We start from the raw sequence: 13,644 nt of genomic DNA on the forward strand, positions 1-13,644 counted from the left end.
AAATATATTAATCTGTCAATCAACTGTCTGTATTTACTTGGATCATTCAACTTCTCTCCTTCTGTTAGATAAAGTTTCAGATTTTGCTCCATAGGAAATCTTTCTGGACGTGCTCTTGTAAGACATGTGTCTTGAAAAATGTCTAGAGCATCCTTCCTTTGAGAGATAAATTTTTTTTTTCTAGACCTAGAAAATTCAATGCCTAGAAAATATTTCAAATTCCCTAAATCTTTGATAAGGAATTTCTCGAGTAAACTAGTATTGAGATGTTGAATTTCTTTGAGATCATTGCTTGTCAACAGAATATCATCAACATAGATAAGAGTTGTAGTGAAAGAAGTACCTTTACTCTTAATAAATAAAGAGTAATCTGCTTTGGACTGCGTGTACCCTACATTTGGTGTAGTGGTAGAGAATATGGAAAACCAATTGCAAGAAGCCATTTTTAAACCATAAAGAGATTTATGGAGCCGACATACTATATTCCCCCCCTGTCGGCGAATACCTGGTGGTAAAAACATATCGTCTAGGTTACCATGGAGAAAGGCTTTTTGAACATTCAACTGATGAGTAAACCATTTTTGAGCAGCAGCAATAGTGAGTAAGCAACGAGGTGTAGTAAGTTTCGCTGTAGGAGAAAACGTCTCTTTGTAATCAACACCTTCAACTTGAGTGTGTCCCTTTGCTACTAGTCGAGCTTTATAACGTTCAGTAGAACTATCAAAGTTGTGTTTAATCTTGTACACCCAATGATAGCAAATAGCTTTATGGCCAGGTGGTAGAGGAACGAGAGACCAAGTATGATTACGTTCCAAAGCTGTAATTTCATCATTCATAGCCTGCTGCCGTAATGGGTCACCAACTGCCTCATTATAGGTTTTAGGTTCTGTCTAGGCTGTAATAAGAGCTAGAAAAGCACGTTGAGTATGTGAAAAATGGGAGAATGAAAGGTAATCATGAAGGGGGTACCTGGTGCCTGTGTAGAGACTTGAGCTAGAGGTTAAATGATTGTCTCCAGAAGACATCTTATTATCATTATAACAAGCTGGAGGCTATTTGGTACGCGTAGAACGTCAGAGTGGAATTGATGTATCAGTGGGATAAGATTAGAATTAGTGGGTGAATCTGGAGAAGGAATAGAAGGCAGAGGGTCAACGATATAGTAGTGAAGGAATAGAAGGTGGGGGAGGACTAGAATGGATGTTTGAGTAGGATGAATCATGAAGTGGTAAAATGGGAGTTGAAGGAGCTAATGTCAAAGTTTGTGAAGCTAATGTCAAAGTTTGTGAAGCTAATGAAAAAGGAAAATCATCGTCCCAAAATTTAACATCACGACTGATAAAGTTTTTATTTTAAGATTGCTTGTCATACAACTTGTAACCTTTATGACCACAAGGATATCCTATGAAAACACAAGAAATTGCCCGAGGTTCAAATTTTTGCTTAGGGTGTACTACAATTTCATAACATACAACCAAAAACTTTAAGATGGTGAAATGTAGGTGGTCGTTTGTAGAGTGCTTCAAAGGGTGTCTTGTTAGATAACAACGGTGATGGTGTTCTATTTATAAGATAAACAGTAGTTAAAATGGTGTTCTATGTAGAGTGCTTAAAATGCACTCTACCTAACTTTAACTCGGCTTGATATTTCTTATGCAGTTGGGGTTATGAGTCGGTACATGCAAAGTCCAAATAAGCCTCATTTGGATGCAATTCGACGTATCTTGAGATATGTCAAAGGTACAATCGACTATGGTCTTTTGTACAAAAGAAGCAAAGACTGCAAGCTAGTTGGATACTGTGATGCTGACTATGCAGAAGACCACGATACTCGGAGGTCAACCACTAGGTATGTGTTCAAGTTTGGTTCAGGAACAATTTCTTGGTGTAGCAAGAGACAACCAACAGTATCATTATCAACTATAGAAGCAAAGTATAGAGTAGCGGCTGGAGCAGCTCAGGAAAGTACATGGTTGAAACTCTTAATGGAAGATTTGCACCAGAAAATTGAGTATCCAATATCACTTCTTTGCGACAACCAATCTGCGATTCATCTAGTAGAAAATTGGTAGAACAAAGCATGTGGAGGTGCAGTACCATTTCATTAGAGAGAAGGTCCTAAAGGAAGAAATCGAGATGTAGCAGATCAAGACAGATGACCAAGTGGCAGACTTGTTTACAAAAGAGTCGAATACGGGCAAACATGAGAGTTTTCTCTGTCAGCTTAACATGGTGCGGCGATTGAGGACTAGTGCTCAGGGGAAGTGTTAAAATATTATCACTAGCCCAATAGAGTCAAGCCCAATAATTGTACGAGCCCATTATATATTTATTTTAGTAGAGATTTTAGGAAATATACTAGATGTTTCACGAAAGCGATCTCGATATTTTAGGAAAAATATTTACATTTGTTAGGTCTAGATTGCGTAGGGTATAGTATAAATACCCCTCAACCCTACCTAGTGTTTCATCCCAAGAAATCCCAAGCATTATAAAGTAGTATTCTACAAAGTGTCTTGTATTCTCTTCTCGATTGGTCTTAATAAAGAGTGCGAGTGTTTCCCACAAAGAGTTGTGTTCAACATGCGGTACGCTTCCAATTCATCCCAGAGTGCTTTGAGCTTGGTGAAGTATGCTGACAGTGCCATGGTTCCCTGTGACATCATTATTATCGACTTTTGTATCTGAAAAATTGCTGGAGCATTCTTTTGTGAGAATTGATCGTGAAGATCAACCCACACTTGATGAGCTATCTTGGCGTGAATAATTCCATCAGCGATATCTACTTCAACTGAATGAGTTAACTAAGATATTATCATACTGTTGAACTGATTTCAGTGTTCAAATTTGGTTGAATTTGCATTTTGAGACGATTCTTCAATAGTGCCATCAATGAAGCCAATTTTCTTTTTGGCAATAAGAGCATGCATAACTGATTTACACCCAGATTGGTAATTTGTTCATATAATTCCAATAAAAATAAAAAAAAAAATCAAAAGAAAATGTGTTTATTTCCATATTTTAATTCCTAATTCATGATTTCAGGATATGCATTGGACGATACTGACCACTATAAATGTCAAGCATTCACTAATCTCATTCCATAGTCTTCCCGTTCTCTTGCCCATTTTTCTGAAAATTCTTTTGTAACATTTATCTTCGGATCAATGGTCGTGTCTGTCAAGATAATGTCTCTTACTGTCGCAACTTTAGGTGTGAAATCCTTTATATTTGGAGTCGTAGCTGAGAACAAGAAGGTAAGCTTATGTTCATAAATTGTTAAAGATCACGTATTTGCTTAGATTGATGTCAGTTAGTATCTGATTAAATCTCCTTATAGTTAGGGGTTGATTTAGTTTTGATTTGATTTAGTTTTTTATTTGTTTACTTGTTTGTTACCCGATTTTCTGTAGATTTGTAGGTAGATTTTCTAAATATCTTTTTGTATTCTCTTCATATATAGAGCATTCTTGTTCTTCATAATACAATGTTCTTGTCAACCATTAGATTACTTACTTTTTCACTAACAATTGGTATCAAAGCTATCTTCTTAAGGGATCTGTGAGATCAAAATGGAAGGTGAATCTAGTTTTTCAGTTATTGCACCATCAGTCTTCGATGGAGATAGTTATCAAATGTGGGCAGTTCGTATGGAGACTTATTTGGAGGCTTTGGATCTCTGAGACGCAATAGAAGAGGATTACGAGGTCCCTTCACTTCCAGCAAATCTTACTGTAGAACAAATCAAAGCACAGAAGAAAAAGACGACAAAAACAATCAAAGACAAAAGCTTGCCTATTTGCAGCAGTATCTCAAATGATCTCATGCGAATAATGTCTCTCAAAACAGCAAAGGAAATTTGGGATTATCTTCAAGGCTGAATATGAAGGAGATGAGAGGATTCGTGGAATGAAGGTCCTAAATTTGATTAGGGATTTCGAGCTGCAGAAGATGAAGGAGTCTGAGTCAGTGAAAGCGTACTCTGACAGATTTCTCAGCATTGTCAACAATGTGAGATTGTTTGGTTCTATGATAAATGATTCCTGGATCGTTGAAAAGCTGTTGGTCACTGTTCCAGAGAAATTTGAAGCCACCATTACTACTCTGGAGAACACCAAAACCTATCAAAGATTTCTCTTACAGAGCTCTTGAATGCTTTACAAGCACAAGAGCAAAGGAGGTCTATGAGGCAAGAAGGGGTGATTGAAGATGCCTTACCTATCAAGCATCAAGACAACAACAGGTATAAAAATAAGAAAATTTTCAAAAACCAATCGACGAATGGAGATTCATCTGCCAATTATTAGAAGACAAAAGGAGGAGGTTTCAAAAAAATTATATCCACCTTGCCGCCATAGTGAGAAGAAAGGTCATCCACCATACAAGTGTTAGAGAAAATCTGACGCCAAATGCTCCAAATGCAATCAACTTGGATATGAAGCTGTGATCTGCAACGCCAAAGATCAGGTGAAAGAAATAGATGCATAGGTAGCTAATCAAGAAGAAGAAGATCAATTGTTTGTGGTAACTTGTTTCTCAGGCAAAGAATCAAGCGAGAACTGGTTGATTGATAGTGGGTGCACAAATCATATGTCATATGACATATGACAAGAAGTTTTTTGAGGAATTAAGAGACACTGAAGTCAAGAGAGTGATGATTGGCAATGGTGAACACTTAGAAGTCAAGGGAAAAAGCACAGTAGCTATAACAAGCTATGAAGGTACAAAATTTATTCCATATGTTTTATTTATACCTAAAATTGATCAAAATCTCTTAAGTGTTGGTCAGTTACTTGATAAAGACTATAAAGTGTTGTTTGAGAATAAGCAGTTCTTGGATCGGAGATGCTAGCGGAAATGACTTGTTCAATGTCAAAATGAGAGGAAAAAGCTTTACTGTAAATCTGACGGCCATCATATCAAGAGCTAGTGCCACTGAGATTTGTCACAAAAGACTTGGGCACTTTCATCATCGAGGTTTGCTTCAGATGCAGTGAAAGAAGCTGGTAGAAGGACTCGCTGACATTGATGATGACATGCCTCTTTGCCATGCTTGTAATTTTGGGAAGCAACATAGGCAACCCTATCCTAAACAGGCATGGAGAGCCTCGAAAAAACTGCAGCTGATTCATACTGATCTTTGTGGTCCTCAGTGAACACCATCATTAAATGGTAATCTTTATTACATTATTTTTATTGATGATCTAACAAGAATGTGTTGGAAGTTCAAAGCCAGAGTTGAGAATGAAAGTGCATGCTTGATTCAAAATGTAAGGTCAATTAATGGAAGGAGTACACTTCGGAAACTTTTAACAGGTTTTGTGAAGGGTTGGAATTGAACATCAATTGACAGAACCACACACTTCTCAACAGAATGGCGTCAGTGAAAGGAGAATAGATTCATTGATAAGCGCCTACAATGCTGGAATTTGCAAAGCTAGAGGTCCTTCTAGAATCCTTGCAAAACGCTCACAGAGAAAGCTAACTTAACGGATTGATTCCAACCAAGAGCTGGTTAGAAGATGAATGACTCTTAGATCGAACTTGGAATCTATGATGGTCACTCTTAGACCAAGACAATTCACTCCAGAATTAGCTTGATCAAAACTAATTCAATGAATCGGTTTAAACATCAAACCTAAAGCAAGGTTTGAAAAAGAATAACACCAAAAGGGTATCAAGAAAACACAAAGGTTTTTTCTGTATTCAACAAAATCCCCCAAACATGAATATTACATGCCTTTAAATAGGCCAAGAAGATAACCCTAACAAAATAAAGTTCAGTCACCAACCACTAATAAGTGCTAATAAAATAAATGCTAATAAATGCTATTAAATACAAATTGAAGAATATAAGGCAATTCATACAAACTATTAATAGATGCTATTAAATATAAAATGAAGCAAATAAGGCATTAATAATTTCCTTAATTGGTAATTCAACTACCAAACGCAAGTCTTCTAATTACTTTCCAATATCGCCACTTCATTATCTTCTTGATTTGATATGCTAATGCTATAAAGATTTTTGGGCTCAAAAGTCTTTGTTTCAACCGGTACACTAGCTAGCTTTTGAAGATGCAATATATAGGCCTCTTGAATCTTCTTAACCTTGCTTCTTGTAATCGGTACTTCGGGTACATGCACGTGATCAGTTGTTGGATTCATATAATTCATAATGGAGATGACGAGATGCATGCTTCATGAGAAGGATCTTCCAAAACGTTTTTAGGGAAAAGCAGCAAACACTGTTGTGTGCTTGCAAAATGGAATTTCAACAAAAGTTGTGAATGACCTGACACCATTTGAAGTTTGGTATGGTTACAAACCTTCTTTAATGTTCCTTAGAGTATTTGGGTGTCTTTGCTTAACTTACATTCCACAGGTCAAGTGTGATAAGCTTGACAAAAAGGCAGAAGCTGGCATCTTTGTTGGGTATAACACTATATCCAAAGCTTACAGAGTTTTTCAACCACACACTATTCGTGTTATTGTGAGCCAAGATGATTAGTTTGTTACAAATGAGCAATGAAATTTGGAAGAACTGACGAAGATGAATCAGATTTCTAATGCACCAAACAATTTAATATTTTATAGCATGTTAGAAGAGTCTAAAGATGAACGACTAAATTAGCATGAAGATGAACGACAAGAAGAGTCTGAAGATGAAGGACAAGATGCTTTGGTTGATGATGCACCTGTCAGAGGAGAAGCTTTCAGTGATCGAGAAAAACAAAACCAGGGAGTTGGTTGATCGACCTTTAAACAGAAAGATAATTGGAGTAAGATGGGTGTTCAGGAAAAAGCTTGGAGTTCACAACATCTAAACAAGGAGGAGTGTTAAAGATCACGTGCTAGGAGTTGATTTAGTTTTGATTTGATTTAGTTTTTGATTTGTTTACATGTTTGTTACCCAATTTTCAGAAGATTTTGAAGTAGATTTTCTAAATATCTTTTTATATTCTCTCTATATAGAGAGCATTCTTGCTCTTCATACTACAATCTTCTTATCAACCCTTCAATTACTCACTTTTTCACTAACACAAATTGTTTGATTCTTATTGTGTAGATATTTGTGCATTTGAAACAATCACAACAAGATGAGAACCTCCCAACCAATGTAATAACATATAATTTTCCAAGCTCCCTCATTGATGGTCACTGTCCTTTCTTGTTGTGATTGCTTATGGGCAGCTTGCATCTGGAACTCCCATCCCAAGCAAAGGCACTGTGATCTATCAATATCCAGTGGACCCAACTGTGGCCCTCGGATATCTTTCCCTTGCGTTTCTTCTTGCTTCTTCAATTGCAGGATACTTCTCTTTGTTCTCTTTGTTCTATCCTTACCAACGAAAATCCGTTCCTCGAGGTGCCTTTTTTAAGAGCACCAGTTTCTCTATTTTCTTCAACATTGCCTTGTAACTTCTCTTTCCAAATCACATCCTTTACTCTTAACTGTTACCTAAAAAGTGATTTCGAAACGTTATCATCCTTTACTCTGTGTTTGCAGGTTCACAATTGGATTGGCTATAACTTTGCTCGTATGGCCTACAATCGCCGAGCAAATTCACTTGACTCGCAACGTTCATCACAATCTTGAGACAGCATGCCAGATCGCTATGACTGGTCTTTTGGGTGGGGGTGCATTTCTATCCCTTGATTCATCCCTCTTCTGGTTGGCTGCCTTAATGTTGGCTGGAAATGCTCGAGAGGACTACTTTGATGAAATAGAGGAAAACAGAGACAGTGTTGAGGCTCGTAAGAACAACGCATGAAATTTCTTTCTTTGGGTAGAATAATAATGATTGACTATTAAGTAAGGACTTACTTGTGAATATGATATTCCAAGGAATGTTCATAAGTAAAATTATAGCATAATTGTATGAGGTTTTATTTTCACTTTTGATTAACGTATGACAACATTTTTCATTTTCAACCTCGACATAAGTCAAACTCAACTCTTTTAAAGTAGTGGTAACCTATAATAATTGTAAAAAAAAAAATTATTTTGTAGTTTTGAACCGAGTAATATGGCATAAATTAATATGTAGCACTTACCTTAAGGTCGGGAAATAAAATTCACATAGTCAATTGTACTCGAGTGTAAGGAGAACACCTGCTAATGCAAACCAAGTAAGTGACCTTACTAACGGTTTGGTTAAAAGTTGATGTTTGTATCATGACATGTGTCTCGTGGTTCTATACGTGATATATGCTTGACATGTGTGAAATGTTTACGGAACAATGTGACTATGGTGTGTGCATGAAACGATATGACTAAGATATCTTTATGAAATGATATGACTGGGATATGTTTATGAAACGATATGACTACGATACGTTTAGGAAACGACACGACTAGGATATGTTTATGAAATGATATGGCTAGAGTATGTTTATGAAACGATAAGACTAGGATATATTTAGAAAATGGTATGACTAAGATGTGTTTGTGAAATGAGATGACGATGATATATTTATGAAACGATATGATAAGAATATGTTTATGAAATGACATAACTATGATACATTTATGAAATGATATGACCATGATATGTTTATAAAAGAATATGACTGCGATGTATTTACAAAACAATATGACTATGATATGTTTACGAGATGATAAGTCCATGATATGTTCGTGATACAACGTGACTATGAGATGATACGTGAATGTTATGACACGTGATATGATGATGTACTGATGATATGATAAATATTATTGTATAACACGTTTGGCGATATTGTACATGATATGCTGATGATATGATGTATGTATGATATGACATGGTATGACACGATGCATAATATGAATGATATACGACAAAAATGTGTGGACATAATGCACAACCGCAATTTATGTAAGGAAACTATGATAAAGATTATGATACAAAGGAAAAATGGAAGGGGTTGTCTTACATGATAATGAATAAAAATGTTGGGATCTCATGCATCATTGTGCGTTCATGCATCCAGGAATACCCCTATTTTACGATGATACAGACACGTACACTACGAGGCAGAAAAATGATCATCATGTTAATCATAATGCTACGACGGTCACTATGCCTTGCAGGTGTCCGACATCAACAGCTCTAGAGAATGCTCGCCTGACCACGATAGGGCCTAGGAGGTGTGCGAACCGATTGGTAGGTTCATACTTGCACGTGTGGACAGTTTGTACAACAGTAAATACACATCCCATTAACTCGTTTAGTATAAATCCCTAAAAACTTATGGAAGTTGTGTGTTGTGTTGTGAAAAATATGGGGAAGGGATGAGTTTAAATAGAGAAGAATCCGCAAAAATAAGAATTTAATATAAACCATAAAAAAAAAAAAAAAAAAAAAAAAAAACTGACCATTAAAAAAAATGAAAAGGTAGATCATTTAAAGTATTTTCATATTATATTTGTTGTTTGAAAAAAAAAAGGTAGACCAGACTTTTTAATGTTTTATTTTAATTTTTTTTAAGTAAATATTAAAAAACTTCCAAATTCATTTTTATTATTTTTTAAAATATAATAATATAATAAAAAAAATTAATAAAGATAATGTGAGTAATTGTTCTAGTTACTCTTCCAAAGTTATAAGTGTCATATTTTGATTGATCTATGATGTCAATTTTGCCGCCACATCATCACGTCGGATATCTTATTTCGACTTAAACTTCTTCGTTTTAGCTCTAATTTGAGTGATTGAAAAAGACGTTGAAATCGCTATTCCCAACCTTACACTACGGACAATTCAAAATACTGATAATTGTTAATAATTAAGTATAGATTTTATCATCAAAACATCAATTAATTAATTAATTAATTAATTAATTTGAGATTAAGGGTCAAAAAGCCAACCGTCGACTCACGATTTTAAAATATGTCTTGATCATGTCTGGGAGTTGAAGAGGTTTATAGGATTCATAGGCCAGCTAGGTTGCTTAGCACGAGCTTTTGACTCCGGGTTACTCTATTCTAACTCCTCGAGTCTTTCTTTAGTCTTGGTGTAATAGGGTATAGACTCTCTTCACGTTGTTCACAATCCTAAGGTACCTAGTCATTTTTGTCATCTTAACCTAAGTCATCGTATAACAAACTTAACTCTTACACCCTTACTCTGTGTAGATAGACATGCTAGCAGGGAGAACACACAGTCAAACACTCATATCTAAAGCTCAGCATAATTTGCTTCTTTTTCCCATTGAGGACACTCATATCTAAAGTGTCCTAACTGATGATACTTATAACATTCAACGGTAGTTTTGTTGAATGGATGTCTACCTCTTCCTCTTCCTCTACCTCTTCCTCGAAAAACTTCACGAGCTCGATCAACTCCTCTTCTACCAAATCTGGTATCATATGTCACCTTTAGTGCTTGTTCATCACTTACACGTCCATTCAGTCTTTGCTCATGTACCAGTAAGCTACTTTGCAATTCATCAATTGTTAAAGTGTCTAAATTATTAGACTCTTCAATCGAACATATAACACAGTCAAATCTTGATGTCATTGATCTCAAGATTTTTTCAATAATCACAACTTGTTTCATGTGTTCGCCATTAATTTTCATCTTGTTTGCAATGTGAGAGCTCGAGCAAAATATGCATCAACACTCTCACCTTCTTTCATTTGTAGGACTTCAAACTCTTTCCTAAGAGCTTGGAGTTGAGCTCTTTTGACTACGGTGGAACCCTGGTACTTCTGTTTCATAGAGTCCCAAATTTGTTTTGCAGTATCTCTATTAAGGATCGTTTTCATAATAGTTCGATCAATGGCTTGGAACAAATAATTCTTGACCTTCAAGACTTTTAGCTTCTGGTCTGCAATTGTTTTTTGTTGTGCTTCGGTAATCTCTACTCCTTCTGCTGCGGCAGGGATTCCGGTCTCCACCAAAGACCAATATTCCTTTGAACGAAGAAAATTTTTCATAAGCATAAACCAATGATAAAAATGGCAATCAAACTTAGGAATTGCCAGTTGATGAACTTGATTTTAGCTGCCATATTTTGAATCGCTTTCAGCTCACTCTTTAAAGAAAAAGACTGAAGTTTCTTCTTCTCACAATCAGGCCTTGCGATGTGGCTCTAATACTTGGAAACCTTAATTTCATTATTTGAAGAGAGCATTTTGTTTGAACTTTGACTCGTTAGAGCTTTAAAGAATTACGAACCCAAAGTTCGTCCTTACAAGAGCTTGTCTCAACGCTTGTGTACAAGTTAGTCCGTTTTAGAGTTTGGACAATAGTTCACCAAAGTTCATCATTTCAGACCCTTTTCGAGCTTCGGAGAGTTAGAAACCCAAAGTTTGTCCTTTCAGGAGGGCTACAAAATTAAAAGTTCGCCCTTCCCAGAGTTCGTCTAGAAGTTCATGTCAAAGTTCGTCCAAACTTGGACCCGTCAGAGCTTTGGAGGGCTAGAGACCTAAAGTTTGCTGCCTTTAGAGTTCGCCAAAACCTGGGGCCTAGTATGTCTTCGGATGGTTTTGAAATAAGAAGTTCATCCTTTTTAGAGTTCGTCTCGATATTTGTGCTGAAGTTCATCAAAACAAAGACTTGTAAGAGCTCTATTGTGCAAAACATTATTTTTTTCAAAACCGGTAGAAGATTTGGAGGGCTAGAGACCCAAAGATTGCTAGATTGTCCTTTCTAGAGTTCATCTTGACAGTTGTGCCGAAGTTCGTCGAAACATGGACTTGTTTGAGATCTATCGTGCTGAGAATCAAAAGTTTATTTTTTCTCCAGTTTGTCTTGATGTTTGGACCAAAGTTCTTCCAAACCAGAGCTTCAGATTGTTAGAAATTAAAAGTTCGTCCTTTCGTCATAATATCTCAGCGTTTAGTCCAAAGTTCGTCCAAATGTCCATTCGTTTGGCATAGAAACCTGAACTTCGTGGCTTGAAGAGTCCGTTTCATCTAGAATTTGACCTGTTAGAATCTTAGAGAGGTAGGAACCAAAAGTAAATCCTTTCCAGAGCTTGTCTCGACGCTTGTGTACATGTTAATCCTTTCTAGATTTCGGACAGAGATTTGTCCAAATTTCGTCCTTTCTAACCCTTTTGAGCTTTGGTGAGTTAAAAACCCAAAGTTTATTCTTTTTGGAGTCTTTCTTAGCGTTTGGACCGAACTTTGACCCATTAGATGTTTGGAGGACTGCAAACTCAAAGCTTGCCCTTCCTAGAGTTCATTTCGAAGTTTGTGCCAAAGTTCGTCCAAACTTGGACCCGTCGATATTTTGGAGACTTAGAGACTCGAAGTATGTTGCGTTCAAAGTTCGCCAAAACCTTGGGCCTAATAAGTCTTCGGAGGGTTTTAAACCAAAAGTTCATCCTTTTGAGAGATTGCCTCGACATTTGTGTCAAAATTCGTCGAAACATGAACTTGTTAGTGCTCTATCGTGCTGGGAGCCAATATTTTCTTGATGTTTGGACCAAAGTTCTTCCAAACTAGAGCTTCTAAGAGTTGAAAATCCAAAATTTGTCCTTTGATCACACTGTCTTGACGTTTGGTCCAAAGTTTGTCAAAACTTAGATCCGTTAGGCTTAGAAACCTAAACATCATGGTTTAAAGAGCCCGTTTCATTTGGATTTTAACCGTTAGTGCTTTGGTGAGTTTGGAACCCAAAGTTCATCCATTCCAGAACTTGTCTCGACTCATGTGTACAAGTTAGTTCTTTCTAACACTTTTTGAGCTTTGAAGAGTTAGATACCAAAGTTTCTCCTTTATGGAGTCCATCTCAGCATTTGGACAAAACTTCGACTCATTAGAGGTTTAAAAGATCACAAACCAAAGTTTGCTCTTCTTAGATTTCTTCTTGAAGTTCGTGCCAATGTTTGTCTAAACTTGGACCCATTTGCGTAGATTTGTTCATGTCTATTGGTGCCATGTTGGAGACATTGGCATGTGTGTCTTTTACCGCTGTCATATACATAGCATTACCAAAAAGTTTCTGTCGACGCATTCGTGATGGTACCTCGACGTCACGGTTATCCTATCCGAACTAATTAGTTTGAAGACATTATTGATGTTTTAAAATTTTGAAAAGCAAATTTCATTAGAATTGAAACTTTAACCTCCGAAAAGATAACGAGCATTTTTATTCATAAAATTATTTATTGAAATTGAATGAAAGTCGGAGTTCATTATTTCCAATAATACATTAACCGGAAGCCCTTGCGAGATCCAAAATACAAGTAAATACCTTGGTCTCTAATTGCCCAAGTGCAGTTATGATGAATACATTGATCATTAAACCAACTCCCTCTTTCGGGCCAAAAAACATTTCCACTAACTTGTCCATGTTTGCTGCTAAAATTGCACCAAAACAACGTAGAAATCCAAAAATTTTCTTTAAAACTCCAGTTGTAATTATCTCCGGTGCGGAGTATGTGCTCGCCCAAATCGTCATCTTTTGACTTGCAATGAACAATTAGAGTTGAAGTAGTCATCTCATTTAAAATAGTCACTTTCCATTTGGTGAACGGCAATTGTTGCTTAGATTCTGCAAAAGAAAATCTCATCATATTGTTTGATGTCAAAGCAACCAACACGATGAAACAGAATATGCTTAGAGATTTCATGTTCTTCTTGAAGATCTCTCACCCTTTTCTACAAAGTATTTGGATTCTATCTCTTATATATATATACATGCATAT

The 13,644-nt window shown here is 36.3% G+C and overlaps 1 protein-coding gene across 1 annotated transcript; it reads left to right on the plus strand.

Moving 5' to 3' along the window:
- Nucleotides 1-3,164: 3,164 nt before the first annotated feature.
- On the plus strand, nucleotides 3,165-7,795 carry LOC147792297 (uncharacterized). The gene is made up of 3 exons (XM_087125015.1): nucleotides 3,165-3,257; nucleotides 7,195-7,418; nucleotides 7,511-7,795. The coding sequence occupies exons 1-3, from the start codon at nucleotides 3,168-3,170 to the stop codon at nucleotides 7,773-7,775; spliced, it is 579 nt and encodes a 192-aa protein (XP_086981141.1). The 5' UTR covers nucleotides 3,165-3,167; the 3' UTR covers nucleotides 7,776-7,795.
- The last annotated feature ends 5,849 nt before the right edge of the window (nucleotides 7,796-13,644 follow it).

Source organism: Cucurbita pepo, chromosome 6 (genome assembly GCF_057944985.1).
Source record: "Cucurbita pepo subsp. pepo isolate OVF chromosome 6, ASM5794498v1, whole genome shotgun sequence".
In the NCBI taxonomy this organism is placed as follows: Eukaryota; Viridiplantae; Streptophyta; class Magnoliopsida; order Cucurbitales; family Cucurbitaceae; genus Cucurbita; species Cucurbita pepo.

What these genes read in the sequence shown, in the direction of transcription:
- LOC147792297 (XM_087125015.1), top strand. Translation starts at nt 3,168, where the DNA reads ATGGTCGTGTCTGTCAAGATAATGTCTCTTACTGTCGCAACTTTAGGT. An exon ending in TCGTAGCTGAGAACAAGAAG is followed by an intron (nt 3,258 to 7,194) that starts GTAAGCTTATGT and finishes GCTTATGGGCAG; the next exon opens with CTTGCATCTGGAACTCCCAT. An exon ending in ATTTTCTTCAACATTGCCTT is followed by an intron (nt 7,419 to 7,510) that starts GTAACTTCTCTT and finishes CTGTGTTTGCAG; the next exon opens with GTTCACAATTGGATTGGCTA.